This window comes from Ambystoma mexicanum, chromosome 13 (genome assembly GCF_040938575.1).
Source record: "Ambystoma mexicanum isolate Mex_15411 chromosome 13, UKY_AmexF1_1, whole genome shotgun sequence".
Lineage (NCBI taxonomy): Eukaryota > Metazoa > Chordata > Amphibia > Caudata > Ambystomatidae > Ambystoma > Ambystoma mexicanum.
Genome location: NC_090938.1, coordinates 435185087 through 435205713, shown reverse-complemented (window position 1 = coordinate 435205713; position 20627 = coordinate 435185087). Strand labels below are relative to the sequence as shown.

At 46.5% G+C, this 20627-nt stretch overlaps 1 protein-coding gene across 3 annotated transcripts in view; it reads right to left on the bottom strand.

Moving 5' to 3' along the window:
• Window positions 1-20627, bottom strand: part of LOC138521307 (sodium channel protein type 4 subunit alpha-like) — a 3496387-nt gene that overhangs the window by 1389930 nt on the left and 2085830 nt on the right. For all 3 annotated transcript variants that reach the window (XM_069634046.1, XM_069634045.1, XM_069634044.1), the window contains one exon: window positions 14386-14742. In XM_069634046.1, the coding sequence (XP_069490147.1) occupies window positions 14386-14742 (357 nt within the window). The remainder of the gene's footprint in view (window positions 1-14385; window positions 14743-20627) is intronic.

The window sequence follows — 20627 nt, the reverse complement described above, 5'->3', positions numbered from 1 at the left end:
CTAAACCCAAATTCCTGTAGTACCGCAAACAGCCATTCTCAATAGAGCACACAGCCCGGAGCACTCATTAGTTTGTGCAATAATGTGTTGCAGTCGTCGCAAATTCAGTGCGGTGCTCCGGCTAGGGATAACGCCAGACTGATCACTGTGTATAAGACCCGCAATCACTTTGCATAGCCGCTCTGCCGGTATCGTAGTCAAAATGTTCATGTCGTAATTTATCATGGCAGGGGCCAAAAAGATTCACACCTATCCGTGGGTTTCCCTGGTTACGGATCGGGACCACCAGTTTCGCGCATGCTTGCCAGTAGTACGTCTTTGGTGTAAGCTTCGTCAAAAACCTTAAGTAACACTGGGGCCACTGTCAAATTATATGTTTAATAAAATTCAGGTGGAAGTCCATCGCTACCCGGCGTTTCACTAGTGAGGAGTGAAACAATCGCAGCACCCACTTCCTCAACCGTGATGGGCTGGTCTAGTGCGTCCTGCTGTGCGTCCTCTAGTTTGGGGAGCTTAATTAATGACAGGGCCTCCATCACATCCACAAGAGGGACCTGTTCCTTGTGAGTGTATAATTGGGAGTAGTACTTGGCAAAGATATTATTAATCTTGAGTTGTGTCCTACATATACTCCCATTCACCTCCCACAGCTCAGTGGTCAAGTTCCTAGGGTGTTCCCTCTTACAGAGCCACGACAGAGCCTATACAGTCTATCTCCCTCAGAATGCACTCTGGTAGTTCTTGCCATGTAATCGAATTTGGATAGCCTTTCCCACGCCTCAATGCAGCGATATCGTGTTTCAGCCAACCTCTCTTCACTTGGCTGCTGACCCGTGTTCCCAGCCTCTCTATCTAGGATTTCATCCTCTAACTTTTCCATTTCAGCCCTCAACGTTCTGCGAATACCCCCCGCAATGGCCATACCATCTCCCCTAGCCACCACTTTCAGGGTTTCCCACACCGTGCCCCACTTCTCCACACAACCCATGTTATGTTCTAAGAATTCAACCGTGTTGTCTGCAGCTTATCTCTGATGATTTGATCCGTCAAGGCATCCCCTGGCATACGCCATATTGGGATAGGGGGCATAGGGCTTCTTAGGTACCACATCACCATTAACGGGGAGTGGTCTGAGATTGTTCGGCCCAGGTACACTGCATCGCCTATATCAGCCATCTGGCTCCGCCCAACAAAGATGTAGTCAATCCTGGTGAACAAGGCATTGGGTGCAGAGTAAAAAGAGTAACCCCTGTCCTCAGGATGCAATTCCCTCAAAATATCCACTATGTCAAGGTTGGTCAGCACCATATTGAGGGCTGCAGACACTGGCTATGAACCTCCCTGTGGGGGAGAGGATCTGTCCAATAAAGGATCTCTAGTACAATTAAAGTCACCTCCCCACAGGAAAAAGCATTCCCGAAGGTGCGCAACCCGTGCGCAAAGTGTGTGAATGTGAGATGGGATGCCCTGGTTCAGGAAATAAGAATTAACTATGCACACCTCGATGTGGTCTATGTAGCCCCGCAGAATGAGATACCTCCCGTCCTTATCCACATCAACCTCCAGCAGCTGGAACGGCAAAGAGTCATCTATCCACGTGAACACCCCTGTAGCCTATTTAGAATATGCCGCCCTGTAGCCCCTCCGCCCCCAGCGTTCTCGGACCCCCTTCAGTTCTTTAGTAGTCAGGTGGGTCTCCTGCAGCATGACAATGGATGTCTTTTTACATTTTAGGAAAGATTTCACCCTATTCCTGCATAGGTACGTGCCCAACCCTTGCACGTTCCAGGTCAGTACCTTAACAGAAGTCATACTGCAGTTGTCTACAAGCCTGTCCATGCCCCAGAGCCACACACCCCCGAATCTTTATGGGTGACACTAGATCCCGTACCCCCATTTGATGCCCAGTCCCCATTCCCCCACGACCAGAGAAAACATGTGTACAATATGTATACCAGAATGAGTGGAAAACATTAAACCATTTATAAAACAAACCAAACAATGTACATTCGGCCAGCAACTGCACAGTATGTACAATGCTCAGACGTACCCGTACCGCTAGGCCCATCCAGGCCATTGTGTATCGAGTAGTGGATGTCAGCAACAGGCGGACACAAGCCTATGCGCAGAACCGACCAGTAAGACCAGTGGTGGGCAATCAAATCTTGCTCCCATCATATGCAAGAGCATTGTGTTCAGGCGGCCGCAGCCGGCAGCCGGCTGCCAGCAAGCGATCAGCCGGCCCAGAAGCAGCAAGGACAGAACACGAAGGCTGACTCCTGTCTTCAGCCTGTCCGCAGCCTCTGTTGCATATTGCCAGACACCCTTGCCCAAACACACGTTGTAGTTGTGTGCACCCTGCGAACCACCGTCCTAGCACTCGATTCACCAGACTACGCGCCTGGTTGCCGTCACACCTAAGTGCCGCCATTCACCGCCCACCACATAGTAAGACTTTCTCTGCCAGTATCTTCATCAGTATACTCTACTTTACTTTGCCCCTCCTCATACATCCGTTTGCATTACACGTGCTGCAGTTCTACTATGCGACTGCTTGACTCTCACAAATGCCTGTATCAGTCGCTCTGTTCGCGTGCTCACCCAAACTGTTTGGATGTGCCTCAATAATCAGATGGGTCCTAATCTGTGACACTATATGTATTACCGTAATTCTCAGTAAGTTCCTTCTGTCCCGCTACGTTGCACCGCATTCGTATTTTGTCTGCTGCTCCCTGTACACTGTCACCTCAATGTTCTGCATTACGCTCTGTTATGCATTGTTTTGCATTCCCGTGTTAACGCCCTGCCATCACCAGACAGTTTTTATACATTAGTCATTCCTTGCTACTGGATTTTTACAGTGCCTGTCGATTTATTGTCTTGATGTGCCTCGCTTACCTACCAATATACATCCCCCTTGTATTCTCTAATGTACTTAGAACTCAGTACTTTAGCGATTGCCTCTCTTGTCCCACTAACCCCAATGAGACTGGTACTCCTTATAGCCGTAGTCCTTCCTTCCAACATGTTGATTTCCCTATGTGCCTTTGCTTAGCTACTGATTTCTGTAACTTGCACATTGCTCCTCGACCTACTTCAACATTGGTTATACCTTACTGTTATAGACACTATGCATTGTCTGTACACATTTGCTGCTGCTAAACACTCTGCACTGTGCCTCCTCCTTGAATTAACTGTTCTGACGGTGGTATCCTCCCACTATAAGAACATCACACTAGCAGATTCTCCACATATAAGGCCTCACACACATTCCTTGCTACTCTGCACACAACCTAGGTTCAACATGCCTCCCAGCCCACCTGGACAAAGTTCCAGGCCCGCCTTGCACAACACCATACAGCAACACCACTTCCCTACTCTGGGTCCCTCCACACATGTCATTAACCCCTACCTCAATTCACCCACCCTCTGGATTGAAAACTTTGCCACTAAACCTATACCTAACTAACCTTGCGCTACACTGTTAAGGAACTACAGACTTGGCTCTAGACTCCCCCATGCTTCCTACCATTATGCCACTACCACTTGACACTACAGGCATCCACCTACTGCAACAGCCTACGCAACCTCACCTCCCTCACCTGATACGAACACCCATCTTGACACAAGCTCACCTCATACCCCTTTGACCTCGATCAAAGGGGGTTTGATTAATGCCAGGTCATTTACAGCACATGCACTTGACATAGCTGACCTTATCCTTACACTTGATCTCGACTTTATCGCCATCACAGAAACATGGCTACATTCGGCCTCAGGACCGCTCCTATCGTTAGCTATCCTTGCAGGCTACACCATCATTAGATACGATCGCAACACTAATCAAACCAAAGGAGGTGGTACTGCATTCATTCACAAAAGTACTATTAATCTCCGCATATCTAACACACAGCAAATCTCATCAGCGGAACTACTCTCAGTCAAATTAACACTTACCCCAACCCAGACTATCACACTCCATCTAATTTACAGGCCCCTGGATCTATCTCCACATTTGCCGAAGACCTATCTCACACTCTTGCCTCTAACACGAAATCCAAATCTCAAATCATCATACTAGGTGATTTCAATCTGGGTCTACAAGACCCCAATGATTCTGCAGCACACAACATCAACAACTTGCTTACCAGCATAGGTTTTACACAATATATTAATGAGCCAACACATTCTAAGGGCAGAATCCTCGACTGGATATCTGGCTTAAACTGCAAAATAAATGTGGATTCTAACCAACCGTGTGTTTGGACAGACCACCATCTAAGCACATTTAGCATCTCTGCTAAAATTACCCGCACCAAACCTGACATCACACCTGCTATCTCTACTAGAAACAAGAGAGACATAACATGCGAAAAACAGCTCCCACTTATCCTCCCTATCCACAATGAACACACCTCTATCTGCACCGATCCAACTGTCATGGTAGATTTGTTTAACCATATTCCACTAAAAAGCGCTAGAGCAAATCGCACCTATAAAACTATAGAAACCTAAACCTTGGGCCCTCCTGAACTCCTGGATTACACCTCAGTTGAGAGTCCTACGCCAAGATAAACGCAGTTGAGGGTCCTACGCCAAGATAAACGCGATCTAGAAGCGTGTTGGAAGAGTAATCCCACTGAAATGAACAAAGCGAGTTTAGCATTAGCCACCTTGAACTACAAAGAGGCTATACTTCAGGCGAAAAATGATACTTATAATGAGCGTATTGAACAAGCTAAATCTAACACTAAAGAGTTATACTAAATACATAATACTAAAAGATATGGAATCCCCAGTCTCTTCTCCTGACACCTGTATTAAAGACAGTTCCTGGTGTGCCAATATACAAAAGGCCCTCCTTGGTAAAATAGCTACTCCCCAAACCAAAATTAACAACAAAGAAATAAGCCCACAGATCGACCCACAAGATGATTCTCATCAGATCAGAACAAACATCAACCTCCACTCCCAGAAACCATTTAACTTTGCGCCCCTTAGTATCTCTGAATTTGAAAATATTATCAACAACCTTAAACCTTCGAATTGCCAAGGTCACTCATGTCCTGCCACTATTATTAAGGAGGCTTCTCATACCTTAGCGCCTTTCATCACTGCATTCATAAACTCCTCCTTCAGTTCTGGGATTGTCGCAGATAACCTTAAGGACGCCTGGGTCATCCCACTTCTTAAAAAATCTTCTTTGGATGCTAACATACCTACTAACTACAGGCCTATAACTACAGTGCCATTCTTGCTAAAAATTCTTGATCGAGCGTCCTATCGCAGATCCAAGACTACTTAGAAACCAACAAACTCTTGGGACTTAGACAATCTGGGTCCCGCCCGTGTCCTGCAACTGAAACTGCCTTGATTGATCTTAAAACACAGATTGAGGATCTTAAAGACAAGGGTAAACTAGCCCTTCTACTCCTACTTGACCTTTCAGCGGCGTTTGACCTAGTTAATCACCCAATCCTCTGCCGACACCTCAAATCTACAGCCCATTTCTCGGATAGAGCCACGGCCTGGATTAGCTCTTTTCTGAACAACGGGTCCATGATGGTCTTCTCCCCGTCTGCATCTGCTGAACCGGCACCTGTCACATGCGGAGTACCTCAAGGATCGTGCGTTTCACCCACACTCAATGTGTCTACGAAGCCACTTTTCGATATTCTGGATTATCTGGGTGTCATCTACCTATGCAGATGACATACAGATACTCATACCTATTACCAGCGATCATACAGCTGACACACTCGCTGTTAACTCCATTTACCAAGTCATCCAAGCGTGGATGGCGCAACACAAACTCTGTCTGAATGACGAGAAGACAGAGATTCTCATCCTAGGAACCCATCAAAGACTCAACAAACTTGATTCTTCGTTTAACTCTTTCGTCATTGATGGCAACATCATTAAAGTTACAAAGAACACCAAAACCCTAGGCATTTACATCGACTCCACCCTTTCTCTCTCTAGGCAAACCAATGCAGTATCATCCACAGCAGCTTCCACATGCAAGCTCATTTCAGCCTGCCGCCCCTTCTTATATACCAGCCAACTGTACCACATTAGCCAGGACCCAGGTAATGTCTAAAATTGATTATTGCAACACTCTCTATGTTGGCACTAACCAAGGGAACCTCAATAAGTTACAGACTATTCAGAACAATGCTATCACAACAAGTATCCCTAAAAACCCTTGCTCCTACTCATAAATGCATTGCCAACCAAGCACCTTGCTATCTTGCCAAGAGATTTACTATCCATACCTCTAACAGACCCCTCAGAAGTGCCCAGTCCAATTGCCTAGTTATATCTAGTTATACCCCATTTCAACCTGCAGCGATCAGGGGGGGATCAGCTTCCCTGTCTTGGCAGCAAAACTATGGAACTCTCTACCGAACCCCCTCAGAGCAGAACCATCCTTCCAGCGTTCAAAAGGCAAGCTAAAGCATGGTTGTCTGCCGCCAAACACCCTTGATTTAGACTGATCACTCCATCCACTTGCTTAGACAAACCATTTTTGGCCTGCTGTACACTTGTAAATCTTGATGTGTATTTAATCATAACTGTTGTTTTCTTGTCAATTGACTCCCTCTCCTGTTTATAATTTGTAAATGCTTCCTTGTATATTAACTGTAATTGCTTATTATGTCTGTATATCATTTGTAAATGCCTCCCTGTATATTAACTGTATCTGCCTACTATGCCTGTATCCCAAGTTATGCGCCCGGATGGTCTTGGGCCAGGTGCGTGTTATAAATAAATAAAATACAAATACATTCAGTACAGAAGGAGGCTCATAGTCTGATACACCCAGTGCACCATTCCGTCAGCAAAGGCCAACCTCCTCAGTGATGGCGTTCCTTTTAAAAGGTATTAGGTCCCGCCCCGCTGGCCAGATTGTTGTGTTCCAACCACATGTTGGCCATCGCAAGGGTCTCAAGAAAATGTATTCTGCCCTTGCGGATGATTTTAAGCCTGGCTGGATACATAAGCATATATTTGACATTGAGGTGCCTGAGTCTCATCTTGATCAGTACAAAAGAGTTCCTGGTCCTCTGGACCGCTGGTGTGTAATCCGGATAAATGGCAATTTTGGAGTTGTCTCGTTGAATCACACCACCCTCCCTGGAGTGTTTCAGGATCACCTCCCTATCTTGAAAATTCAAGATCTTCGCAATAACAGGCCTGGGATGGGACCGCGGTCTGGGCCTCTTCTGCAGCGAGCGGTGAGCGCACTCAACCACAAATCCTTGAGATAAGTTCCCAGGACCTATTTCTTGTAAGTTCTTGACATACTGAGTGGGGTTCAAGCCCTCAAGGCCCTCCAGAAGCCCAAGCAACTTGACATTATTTCAGCGGGCCCTTCCCTCAGCATCTTCAGCTCACAGCTCCAGGGCGGTGTTAGTTCTCTCCAGGTCCTTTGTAGACTCCCGTATTTCCTTCAGCTCCATCTCAGCAGACGTAACTCTTGCAGCTAGATTACGGACGTCCTGTCGCAGTATCTGAACATCCACCTTGACCCCGTCTATTTTAGTCTCCACCGAGGACCTCAGTGCTGCTATTGCAGCCAGCACCAAGTCTTTTTAGGTGCCCACACCAGCAGCACATGTCTCTGTTTGCGGCGCTGGTGCACTCTGCGCAGAGTCTCGGGGCCTGCCCTTGTTGTTAAATGAGTCCATAATTGTGGGTTTGTGTTTGCCCTTGGTAGGGGACGTGCTTCAAGTGAGGGCGAGGTAGGCCGTGACCAAACTCTCTTCACAGTCCCAAGCGCATCACCGTCGGCCAAGGCAGCCCTGCGCCCCCAGGTAGCATTGTGAGTCCTCGGCACACATGTGCCTCAATGGGCCTGTTCAGCTGTCAACACACAACACCCAGCAAACTCTGTAGCGACCAAACTTCAATTGATACCCAGTGCTGTGCCCACCTTGGGCAGTGACCATCAGTCGCACTTCCAATAATCACCAAGATGTGTGCTGCCAGCAGGGGAGACAAGCCTCACTTGCCTACCCCTCAGCTTGTATGTGACCCAAAGTTGGGCTGGGGACTGCTCAGTCACGCTTCACTGTGTGCCTGTTCCGACACAGTGCTGCACCTCCTTCTCCCTTCACGAGGTGCAGAGCAGAGAAGCTTCAGCGGCGCAGTGTTTAGAAGTTCAATGCTCGGCACCATCTATGATACTGGGAATAAGCGACAGTGGGTCCACCCCTACCAGCGTCCGGGGTACTATTGGAATCAAGTGCCCAGTTCCTGAGGCCCTGGGGTTCTAGCAATTGCCAGCCACTCAACAGCACGACTGCTCCCCAGCAAGCCACTCTCCTTGTATGCCTCAGTTCCAAGCTTTGCCGGAAAAGTTTGAACTGTCCCCATAGGGTGTCCTCCCCTATTTTACAGTTGCACACCAAGCCTCAATGTTAGCAGCAGCTTTCACCTAGTGCTAGCCACAGGCTACTGGCATGCACATGCCGAGGCCCAAATGCCTGCAGAGTCTGTCCCTGCCGCGCACCACCCACACAGTGCATACGCTCCCAGGGGACCCCCATCTTCAAACCAGAGGAGAGCAAGCAGTCCGGGTCCCCCTCCAACCTTAAGTATCCTCTATGCAGCCATAACATCCAGGAGCGTTGCCGCCCACCAGCTTTACATCGTGGGGCCTTCTGTCTCCCAGGACCTCACTCTTGCTCCCTATAATCCCAGTGCAAGGGAGTAGTAGCGCTTACAGCGCCGCCGGATGCCAGGTCTCCCCGCCAGGCTGTAGTACGTCCACAAGGTGGCCTCAGCGGGACCCCGATTAGGGCACTGCACGCTCCAGCCACCTCAAATGAGTTCAGTTGTGCGATCCTGGATCCACACAAGGCAAGGACCGAATCTGTCTTCCCGCTGTTCGGCGGCTCCGCAACTCCATGCCCGCTCCCCGGGTCTTGCAGTCAGTTCTGTCTGCCCTCCTTCCCTTCCTCCTCAAGGTGGCTCCCAGACACCCAGCGACCAGCTGATCCACCTTGGATCCAGTCCAGACCCCCTCGCCGTTCCTCGCATCGGAGGAAGCGCACATACACGGCCCCTCACCTCTGGTACCCGCAAGCGACGGTCCGCTCACTCCGTTGTCCGGCTAGTGAGCTTCCAATGGCACGGTGTGCGCCCCGCTCCGGCTTATGTTATTCGACAGCCAGGAGGTTGGATAGCCAGGCAGCCCCCAGGTATCTACACCTTTAGTGAATCCAACCTGCAGGCCAAGCAGGGACCGCAGTATACCACGGTCCCTTCTCCGCCCCTCCTCCTCCTTTTCACTGCAGTGTGGCCCCATCCGCCATCTTCCTTTTCACAGGGCCGAGTTTCCGACCGCCCTCACACCGTCGTAGGAGTCCGATTTTGATCTGGACAACATTGCACAGTAGGGAATTGGTGTCCCCCACAGTTTGCTGGTTTAATGTGTGGCCAAGAGTGCCCACAGCCGCTGAAATTCAGGATCTATTAAGGATCAGGATGGGAGCTGTACGAATTCACAGCCTCACCACATGGGCCCAGGTCACGACCCCTCAAAATATGGTTAAGTCAGTAGCTTTCCTGCTAGGTATCCTCAAAGGGCTATTGTAAAGAGACCTAACAGAATTGGGCGTAAAGTGGGAAACAGATTCCTTCAGGTACCTGGGAACACAGGTGTACCATGATGTACCAGACACATTCAATACAACAAGGGCAGGGCGCTTTCCGGTCTAGTGGACAGGATCAAGTTTTGGAAGAAGCTAACCCTAACCCTCATGGGGAAAATAGCACTCAGTAAGATGGTCATCCTGCCCAGACTACTATACTTGTTCACTAACATACCATATCTGATTAGGCTCCCTTCTTTAAGCCAGGGGTCAGATAGACTATGGTTGGATAAACCCCTGCAATACTATTCAGGCCTGAAGATGCTCTGGAGAGATACAGGAAGGGTCCTGATGACTTGTATTACAAAGGTAGGCCAGGAGGTGTGAAAACGGGCATGTAATAAGCTGAAACTGGGGGAAGGATACATTCCTGAGCTGCCCCTCAGAGCAGATCCCGAGATAGCAAGAATTATCAGGGATATAGGTACGCACAGATGTGTGCGCATGGGGCTCCCCACTCTGGGGGTCTTGTTTGAAGGGGGAACTTTGCTGCCCATCGCGTAATGGGCAAAAAACATTCACATGCCCAAGGGACAATTTTGGAATTTTGCACGATTCACTCAGACACTCGGAGCGAATGGGGTTCCATATCGGATGAACCCCAAGTTATCCTAATCCTCCAAAGCCTAATAGCAATAGTTACGGAGCAGCATGCAATTACAAGACTGACACTACAAAATAGCGAACCCCTAACTCGTCTGAAAGTTAAGGAAAAATGGGAGCAGGACATGGAACATGGCATGGAGGAGAAAGCATGGTACAAAATATGTTTGAGAATGAGTAAAGTCTCAAGAAACGCATGTTTCAAACTGATCCAATTTAATATAGTACATCAGGTTTATCTGACTCCCCAGAAGTTACACATGATGAATGAGGCTATTTGACATGCGTGCTAAAGATGCAAAGGGGATTCTGCAGGCTTCTGGCATATGGTTGGGAATGTCTGGCAAGAAAGCACTATTGGCAGGCATTAATGAGTAGGGTCAACAGTTTACTGGGGAGGCAGTTTAATGTACACCTCAGATTTTTCTATTAGGAATGCTTCCAGGCGGGAAAAAAGAAAGCATACAAATAAAATAGTGGCCTTCTTGTTGGTATTTGCGAGGCGGCATATGGCCATCTCTTGGTAATACCTGAGGGGACCCTTGTTAAGTCAGTGGTCTCAGGATATATTAAAGTGGGTAACAGTGGAAAAGGCTGTAATACATAAACAGGGAACGAGCGAAGACTCAAGTGTCTTGGAACTGCAGTGGGGCATCCTCCTTAATGACTTACTGATGTTTCTGGATGATCTACCTCCAAGAAGGAACAAGTGCCAGGATAATAACACGAACAGTAGATCATATTGAGTTCAAGACTAGATTCCCCAAGGGCTCAAGGCTTCGAACGATAACATCTTCAGGCTAGTGGAACATAACGCATCTATTTGAATATTCAAGTTGGAACAGAGGAGGGCAAAGTGAGCACAGGGGCATTGAGGAGGGAACATGTTACTTGATGTTTAACTTGTGTGAAAAACCCAATAACAAATGTTAAAAACTAAAAATGCGTATGCTGGAGTTCCTCCCCACTGGTCAAAGAGCTTGAAGCAGCAAGAAGATCGCTTTCAACTCTAGAAAGTGTATGTGTTCCGATTGATTCATTTCTATCCCCTTGCCATGAATGCAATGCACTCCCGGGGTTGCTCCCTACCGGAGAGGAAGGAATCCGTGGTCAGAGTAAATTGATGGTGAAGATCCTGAAACAGCATTGCCTTCTAATGGTTGTCCTTGTTGCCCCATCAGACCGTATCTTATTGAAGTCTCTGTCTCGGGAGGATAGCTCAGGGGCAAAGTTCTGGCCTAGGAAGCAAGACGACACAGAGCACCACAGGTTTGATCCCTGGGTCCGCGTTTAGAAACCTCTGGGTAATAAGCGCGTTATAAATAATCTATCATATCATATAGCAAGTCAATCTGAAATGGGCACCAGACTACTCTGAGGGTCTGGCAACTGGTCTCCACAAGTCGTAAAGTGTAATTGAGTACGGCACCTCTGAACTCTGGCCATGGGGACTGCCAGAATGTAAGACAATCCCACAAAAACCCGATGAACTTCCAATGCTGATTGGGCATAAGGGTTGATTTCCTTAAGTTGACTGATAGACCTAAGAGTAATAAAATGTCTACAAACAACTGCTGATTGGACACTGCTAGGCAGGGAGATTCCACACTGATAAGCCAATCGTCCAAGCAAAGATACAAGTGTAACCCTTCAGTCACAAGTAACCTGCCACTGCAGTCTTCAGCTTGGTAAATGTTACATTTATGATGAATACTCAGGAGGCCATAGGTATGTTGAAGAGCTTCTTTATTCAGGTTTCATCTTTGATCAGATGTCATCAGGTTATACAGGTGCATTAGTAAACAATGTAGGTGCCGAGCAGAGACCAAAAAGAAGCACCCTGTTTTGAAAATGGTAATTGCCGACTGAGAAGCAGAGGAAGCACCAGTCGGGAGCCCAAGTGTCGACATGCATATATACACCCTGTCGATCAACTGCTACTAGCCCGAATAAGAGCTTGATTGATCATCTTGAACTTTTCTTGGGGTACGCAATGACTGAACGGGGAAAGGTCCAGAATATCAACAGGCCTGCTTTGTTGTTTTTCAGCTTGGCAAAGAACCTTAAGTAGAAGAGAGGTACCTGTAAAATGTATTGAAATCACCTTTTGCATCAAATGTTGTAGGGATTCTGAGAAGGGGGAGAAAAGAAGGGGAAGGGGGTGACGATAATCACTGCCCACTACTAAAAGCCCCCAGAGATGGCTAGTTATACCCTTCCACAAGTTTAGGAATGATGACACCATGGCCCTCACTGGGGTGCTGTGGATCCAGACCAACACAATATTTGTTCTGCTTAGGGTCTGAATTTGGGTTGGTGTGAATAAAGAATACACTTGGGAAGGAGGGAGGCTGTTCCCTTCTAGGGTACTGGGCGATCTGTCCGTCTGATTGTGAAATCCGCCCAAATATTCTGTCCAGTAGACCGTGCCTTAACTGAAGTTTTTGTCAGTGACACCAAACATTTATCTGTCCTGTTTTATTTTTATTTAACACTTAATCAGTGTCTGGACTGAATAGTTCTTTCCCTTTAAATAAAAGGTCCATGATACGATGCTGGAGTCTAGAATTTTGCAGCCCTGAGAAGGGCTTGTCTGCATAGAGCTGCCCCCTTCGGTATCCCACAAGCAGTTGTTTCCAGGTGATGCTATGATGCATCTATAAGGTCTTGAGATATTTGCCCAGCCTCAAACTACCCAGAATGGAATCCTGCCTTTTGGTGGGGGTTAGGAAGTGTACATCAATGGCAGAGGAGTGGTGCCGCACAACCATGAGATGGGTGAGAATTGAATGGTTTTTGCAGGCATTTTTAAGGGGTTGTGAGGAGGACACTATAAGGTAGAGAACTATGGAGGTAGATTACCAAGATACTGGAAATTTGATGCCAATATAACTTTCTTAGATTTATAGTAACCATACCGACTAGTTGCAGTTTTAAGAACGTGACACAGTGCTTTTTTGTTTTAGTTTTTCCTTTTATACATCTTTTTGTGAAAAGTTTTGTTTATTCGAAACTATACCACAACAGAGAAATAAAAAAATAAAATAAGTTGGAGAATTGGGTAGGGAACTTTTGCCTGGGGAAGGAGATGTTTGAGTGTGCAGAGAGTGGATTCCGACTGGGGAGAAGAAGACATTTCTGGCTGCACTAAGAGTAGAGGACATTTCTGGTTGCACTGAGAATGCACAGGGAGGCGACCGATGGAGAGTACCATGTATGCCAGATTTGCATGTGGTAAAGTGTGGCAAGGGATAGTCTAAGACTGAGGCATGAAAATACAGAGGAAGACCACGACACAGGCCTGAAGCACAAGGTAAAAGGAACCATGAAATGAGGTTTTAGGGTGTTGGGTTCATAAAAGGAGTGTGGAGCAGTCAGATGAATGGGCAGGAAGTGGGGAAATAGAACAAGGAAAGAGCAGAACAGGGGTCTTGTGGTTTGAATCACAAGGCCTGTGAAGCATTTGTGACAGCAACAGAGTCAACATGCAAATGTTTGAGGGAAAAACAAAATAATGCAGAAGCCAACTGGATTGCTCCACTGGAGCAATGTGTGTATTAAGGTCAAAGTTGGATCGGAATCAAAGGATTTGAAAGAAATGCTTAGCTTGTTGACAGACAACCCCTGAATATATAACCAAAGAAGAGTAGCACTGATGAAGCATTGGTGTACTGACAATTTATTGGTGAAGGTAGACTATTAATGTCACATTCGAAATGGGGGAGTTCATGACTGCTGCTTAGCCCATTGCAATGACTACTTCACCCATCTTACAAATGTGTTCACAATTCATTTATTCTCAATATTAATTCAGAGAACCTTATATTTTAATAAACTCTGATACAGAACATGTATTTTGTTGTTTTAAACCGATCCATATCTCAAAGATGTCCATGAATCACAGGCATACATAATCCCTGGGTAAGTCTCTTCATGCTCTGAGACCAGTTAAGCCTGAGGCTCATTATGCCACAGACTCTCAATTAGCTAGCAAATACAGTTTTTAAACTGAAAAAGGTTTTGAAAATATTGAATTCAATTATCAAAGTGTCATTTTCTGATTCTGGTTGCAGTTAGAGATGTTTCTATGTTCCTTAGCTTTAAAAAGGTTAAACAAACTCACCACAAGGTTTCCAATCACCATCACCATCATGAAAACGGTCAGGCAGAGGGCTTGTCCAGCCACCTCCATACAGTCCCACATGGTTTCAATCCATTCTCCACACAGGATTCGAAAGACAATCAGGAAAGAATGGAAAAAGTCATGCATGTGCCAGCGAGGCAATACGCAATCTTGGTTGATCTTACAGACACATTCCTTATAACTTTTTCCAAAAAGTTGCATTCCGACCACAGCAAATATGAAGACGATTATGGCCAGTACCAGAGTGAGATTACCAAGTGCTCCTACTGAATTGCCAATAATTTTAATTAGCATGTTAAGAGTCGGCCAGGATTTTGCAAGTTTGAAGACCCTCAACTGCAAAGGAGAAAAAAAGAAAAGCTTTAGGTTAGGATATTACAGAAACAGGATATTCACTTTCAGTGTATTTGGGAAGCCAATACAGTGCATGCACTTCATAGTAGTTATGTATTCCTGAGCAGCCATGTCATTAAATAATCTGCAATCTATAATGAGTCCCTGAGTTCTAAACAATTGTTTAATAATCCGACATCCACCTATTGCTGACTGACACATTTTATTAAGAGAATGAGGTTAAAAAATGCCCACTCACAATCTATCTTTTGTCCTAATTCCATGGACTCTATGGACCTCTATGTCAACACGTACTCCTCATAAATGAAAATCTGGCTATTTCTTTCACTGTTCTGCTACCAGCTAAGTCAAAGAAGTGGGTTTGTTTGATATGTTACAACCAGTTTAAAAAGGTTGTTAGGAATTATAGCACCTGAGGCCGTGAGGGTGACAGTAGCCATCCATGGTAGCACAATAGGACAAAACCAGAAAACAGCTCACCTTTGTCCTTGTAGTGGCTTCTGGTCTGTAAGTGGCTGGGTATCTCGACACCCTAGTTGCAGTGCTGAACATTTTGTCATACGGGACAAATAAAGATACACTGGCCAGAGCACTGTATGACAGGTTTGGGGCCAGGAAAAGTGGTACTTTGTTGTTTCATCCAGGCACATGCAGAAGCGACAGCGACTGGTGCTCTCCCAACTCCCTCATCATGCCTCTGAGGCAGGACTGGCACAGGAAAATAACCTGATAGACCTCCTGTCCCATGTGGGGAGGTGTCCCCACCCCTCTTGAAAGGGTCAGGTATCTGACCCTGTGACAATATGTTTATGTTACAGGCTATGATTGATCTGTTTTTTTGTATAATGTAATTATACTTGTAGATACTACTCCCCTTCTCAATGTTTCAGACCCACATTCCCTGGCCTCCCATTTACCACTGAGAGTAAAAGAAAAGGGTTTGTGTGAACATAGGATCTGTGGGGACATTTTCATCCGTCAGTTCATGTGGAGGTGCTTTGGGGCTGCTCATCATAACAAAGCTTTGCTCTGACAAGATATATAAAATGAGGCATTCTCATAATTGGCCTTCACTGATTGCCCAGCCTCTTCTGGGATTTCACTAGTTTGAGACACACAAGACTACAGGTATCCAAACATTTGTTTACAGAAATGGCTGAGCGGTGTTGCCACTACAGCTATTGCCTCAGCCACATATACCATCCATCAGCCGCTGCAACAATATTTAGCAACACAGTGCCTGACACACTTTGGATGATCACTCATAATGTCCTTAGGTTGATATCTTGATCGGATTCCAACAAAAACAAAGTAATAATATTATTATGAGCATTCTTTTGGATCTCTCCTTTGCACACTGGAGCTATTCCTTCCAGTCTTAAATTGCTGAAATGTGCCCTTTACTAAACAACCCATCTCTTGATCCAAATGCCTTCACCCCATTTCTCAACTACCATTGTTGGCAAACATCATTGAGAATACTGTGGTGTCTGCAATGGTTTTCTGATGATAAAGGTGATTGTCTTGATCACCAGTGTAGTGTATCATGTAAGTGAGGGAGGGCGTGCTGGGCCGGACACCATGGAGGATGAACAGAAACTAACCACGTCCCAATATGGTGATGTCGCGCGAAGCTACATCTCCCCCCAAAATAACTATCATCCTACCCATTTTCCTCAATCCACCGTCAAGGTTTTCAAACAATGCGGCAGGGCCTGCCTTGTCAGGGCAACTTGACAGTCAGGTCCGGATGTTCCACCAAGCTGCTGTGCTCCTCTCTTTCCAGTTCATCTTCGTCCGCCGAGTAGCCTGACCTCCTTTGTGTTTCCTCTTCTTCTTCTTTGCTCCATTGTTCGATTGTCTGAATAATGTCCTCTCCTGCTTTTATAAAGAACAAACTGTTTCTCGTTATGAACCATCCATCTCTTTCCGCCGTGACCATGGAACCCTTGATGTGAGTTACTTTCATGGGCCGTGGGATGAATGGTGGCATGTCCTTGTGGATCTGTACTTGTCATACCAGTACTTGCTCCCCCTACTGATACTTTTGCAGCTTGTGCTCTTCTTCTTCAACCTGAATAGTCCTTCATTCTTTTTTGCTCGATTCTCTGTTTGCCTTGTTTTCGCCATTGCTTCGCTCAATTCCACTTCCTGGACCTCCTGGGGTACTCTCGATCTGACGAGACGTCCGAACATGAGCTCTGCCAGACATTTCCCTGTGGAGTCATGCGGTGTGTTGCAGTAATCCCTTAGGAGTTGGCAGAGAGTTTGTTAGAAGGGCATGTGTGTGATTGTTGTGATGCGGACTGCCCTTTTGATGTTGGCTATAAAGCGCTCTACCACTCCATTCTCCTGGGGCCAGAGGGGTGTAATTTTCTTGTGCCGGAAGCCTAGATAGTTTGCAAAATCTCGGAAGTCCCTGCTGATGAACGGCGGGCCATTGTCCGATTTGACCACCTTTGATACTCCAAACGCTGAGACTATGTGATCTAGTGCTGGTATCAGTGCTGTGACGGCTGTGGAGGCCACAATTTCTACTTCCGGGTAGCAGGAGTGCTCGTCCAGTGCTACCAGCACGTATTCCCCTGATCTGAGAGGCACAAAGAAATCTATGGCCACTTCCTCCCATCCACCATTTGGGAACTGTGACATACCTAATGGTTCAGGGAATACTGTGGTTTGTAAGCTCAGGCAGATGTGGCAGGATTTCTGCGTTTTCTCCATTAGTCTGCCCATTCCTGGGAACCATACCTTCCTTCACAGCATGCGTTTTGTTGAGATGATTCTGCAATGACCTTTGTGTGCTCTGTCTATGATCTTCTGGTGGAGTATTGCTGGTATAATTATTCCTTCCCCTTTTAGTAGAAAGGATGATGGTGATATGGATAGTTCCTCTGTTGACTTCACCAATGTTTTGAACAGCTGTTTATCCAGCGTTGGACTTGCATGAAGTGCCTCTCCCGCTGAACTCCATCTTCCGTTTCTGATGCAGGATGCTACTAGTGCGAGTGTGGCATCTTCGGACGTGTGTTTTGCAAGTTCTGTCATAGTGATAGCAGGTGAAATTGCCTGGTGTATTATATAATTAATGTACCCATCCGCTCTCTCTCGTGAGGTTGTTCCTCCGGCGAGTGGATGTTGAGAGAAGAAGTCCACTGGATTTTCATCCTTGCCCGGTTTGAGGAGTATCGAGTACCCCCTTTTGACAAGGGACAATTAATGGTCTTGTTACACAAGTCACTCCCTTTAGATTTCAATACACTTAATGTCCGGTTCACCTGGCCTGGAAATACATGACATGATACATGATATTTTATTTGTATCGCGCTCATACACAAGTGTTTCAGAGCACGACGAGGCAAGGGAGGGGAACAAGGGAGGACAAAACAACAATCTTACTAGACTCAGTGACATTGAGAACGCGCAAGTGCAGGGGAGAGGGAAGGGGGAGAGTGCAAGGGGGAGGGGAGAAGTGGAAAGTGCTGAGCAAGGGATAAAACAAGAACTGGTAGTGCAGCCAACAAGGTAGCAAGTGCAAGGTTTAAAGCACAGGCAAGGGGTGTCTGATAAGTGCAGGTATGGGGACTGTAGGGTAACAGATACAGGCCCAAGTGCAAGGGTTGCCAGGAGGCAGTGCAGGTGTGTGGGTGGGACCTGGGGCCGATATCAGAGGGTAACCAGGTGCACAGTGCAAAAGCAGACAGATCAGCAGGGGAGAGGTAGAGCAAAGGCAGAAGCAAAGAGGAAGGTCTTGAGGTGCTTCCGGAACCAGAGATGGTTCTCCTCAAGTTTCAGAGTGGCAGGGAGGCTGTTCCAGAGGGAGGCCCCAGCCGAGGAAAGAGATCTACCCCCAACTCGTCAACATGAGAGATGATTGGCCTTGGACCCAAAATGGCAATCCCACTTCTTCCCCCTAGTCTTCTCGAAGCAGGCTTTTCCCCTCTAGTCCCAGATTAAACGGTTCAAGGGCCACACCCAACTTCCCTCTATATTGAGGTGACTACACTTAGCAGGGATTTGCTTGCCCTAGATATGCTGGTTTGATTCTTTCCTGTTCTGGTCGATTGGCTAGACTATCTGAAGCAAGGATCTTCGCCTCAACTAGTGGGGTTTGCTGGTCACCCGCTTGATTCCCCCTTTGACTTACTTCCTCCGCCTTAACTCCTAGCGCTCTGAGTAACTAGAGGGTATGCTCACTCCTAAGATCACTGGTTCCTCTTCTCAGTTGGCCAGGAAAAGGCCATTGCTCTTGGATCCTGACCCTGGGGGTGGAGAAATGAGGGAGGATCTCCTGGTTGGAGGGTCCTTGGGAACTGGGAGTGGGGTAACCTTAGGAGAGACATTGTATCCCCTGTATCCTGTTGAGACTCAACCAAACCTTTCCCCAACCTTTATGGGTTATTATAAAGCTGTTCCCCTTACTTCCCTACATATAGCACTCAAGAGTACTGTGACGAAGAAGAAGCAACTAAGCGTAATGAACACTATACTCTTTCACCACTTTAGTACAAAGATGAGGAAGATGCCTACTAGGAGTTATGAGGGTCAGGCATGTTCTTTTAACTATGATCAGGTAAGTCTCATTAGAGATCCACACCTGCAGCCTGTCAAGGGACTGCAGGCGTATAAAGAGAGGCCAGTGCAGCAGAGCAGGGAGCAAGAGGGAGGCGTGTGTGGAAGAAACCAGCAGGAGGATGTGCTTCAGAAGAGGCCATCATGGTGGGATCCGACGAGAAGCCAGAACTTGCACAGCCCGTAGCAAGCGGGCAGTGCAAGTATTATAAGTCTGGATGCCTCCGTTCTAGAGGATCGGCAGCAGGAGCTGCAAGAGAGCACCATGAAACAAGGTCGCTGTCCGCGTCAGGAAAGAAGCTTTCCGTAAGGAGATGCCACAAGCTGGTGTGTGTCGGGGAGGACGTGTGCACAGCGGGCGCTCCTACAAACATATATTAAATACTGAATGAATGGATCTTTAAAAATTAAGCGAAAACAATGCTTACTGAATATTGAATGAAATGGAACTTTAAAATTCAGCGAACCAATGCTTATTGAATACCGAATTAAATGGAACTTTAAAATTAAGCGAAACCAATGCTTATTGAATACTGAAAAGCATTGAACTTTAAAATTCAGTGAAACCAATGCATATTGAATACCGAACTGAATGGAGCTTTAGAATTACGCAGCATGAATGCTTATCGAATCCTAAATTGAAGGGAACACTAAAATCAAGCATTCTAAGTATTGAATGAAATAGAAACCTTTTGGGGCAGGTAAATAAACTGAATAACACAAATACCCAGGTGAAAAAAAATGACAGAAAAGGGTACAAAGGGTACAAGTGTGATAGAGAGTCATAAGAAGGTGGGTGTGTGCAATACACCCTAAAACTGAACTTTTATGAATGAGTACAATGTGCCAAGGCCAACGACTAGAAAGGATGTGTGGCAAGTGTGGCAGAGTCAAGAGGCTGACCAGGAAAAGCCAGAAGATTGGAACTCTACACATCAAAGCCAAGAGGCCGATAGTCAGGGATCCTGATTGCGTGACTTGTGATGGGTGGACCGTTTGGTCTGACAACTGCGCCTAGACCAGTGAGACCTAAATTATGAAACTACAAAGACATGGCAATGATGAAGTTAAAGTCTTGGGGAAGTGAACCCTGAGACTTAAGGCACTACATTGTGTGGTCTTGAGAACGAAGCCTCAAGATATTTTGTTTTCTGTGCTGTGTTGCTTGTAACTTGGGCAAGTGAACCCCGAAGAAATTGGTTTTGAACTGTGTTACCGTGAACTAGAAAAAGGTAATCTTGAGACTTTTTCGAGGAACTTTCTTGTACTTGGGGAAGGGAAATTGAAAGGAAGCT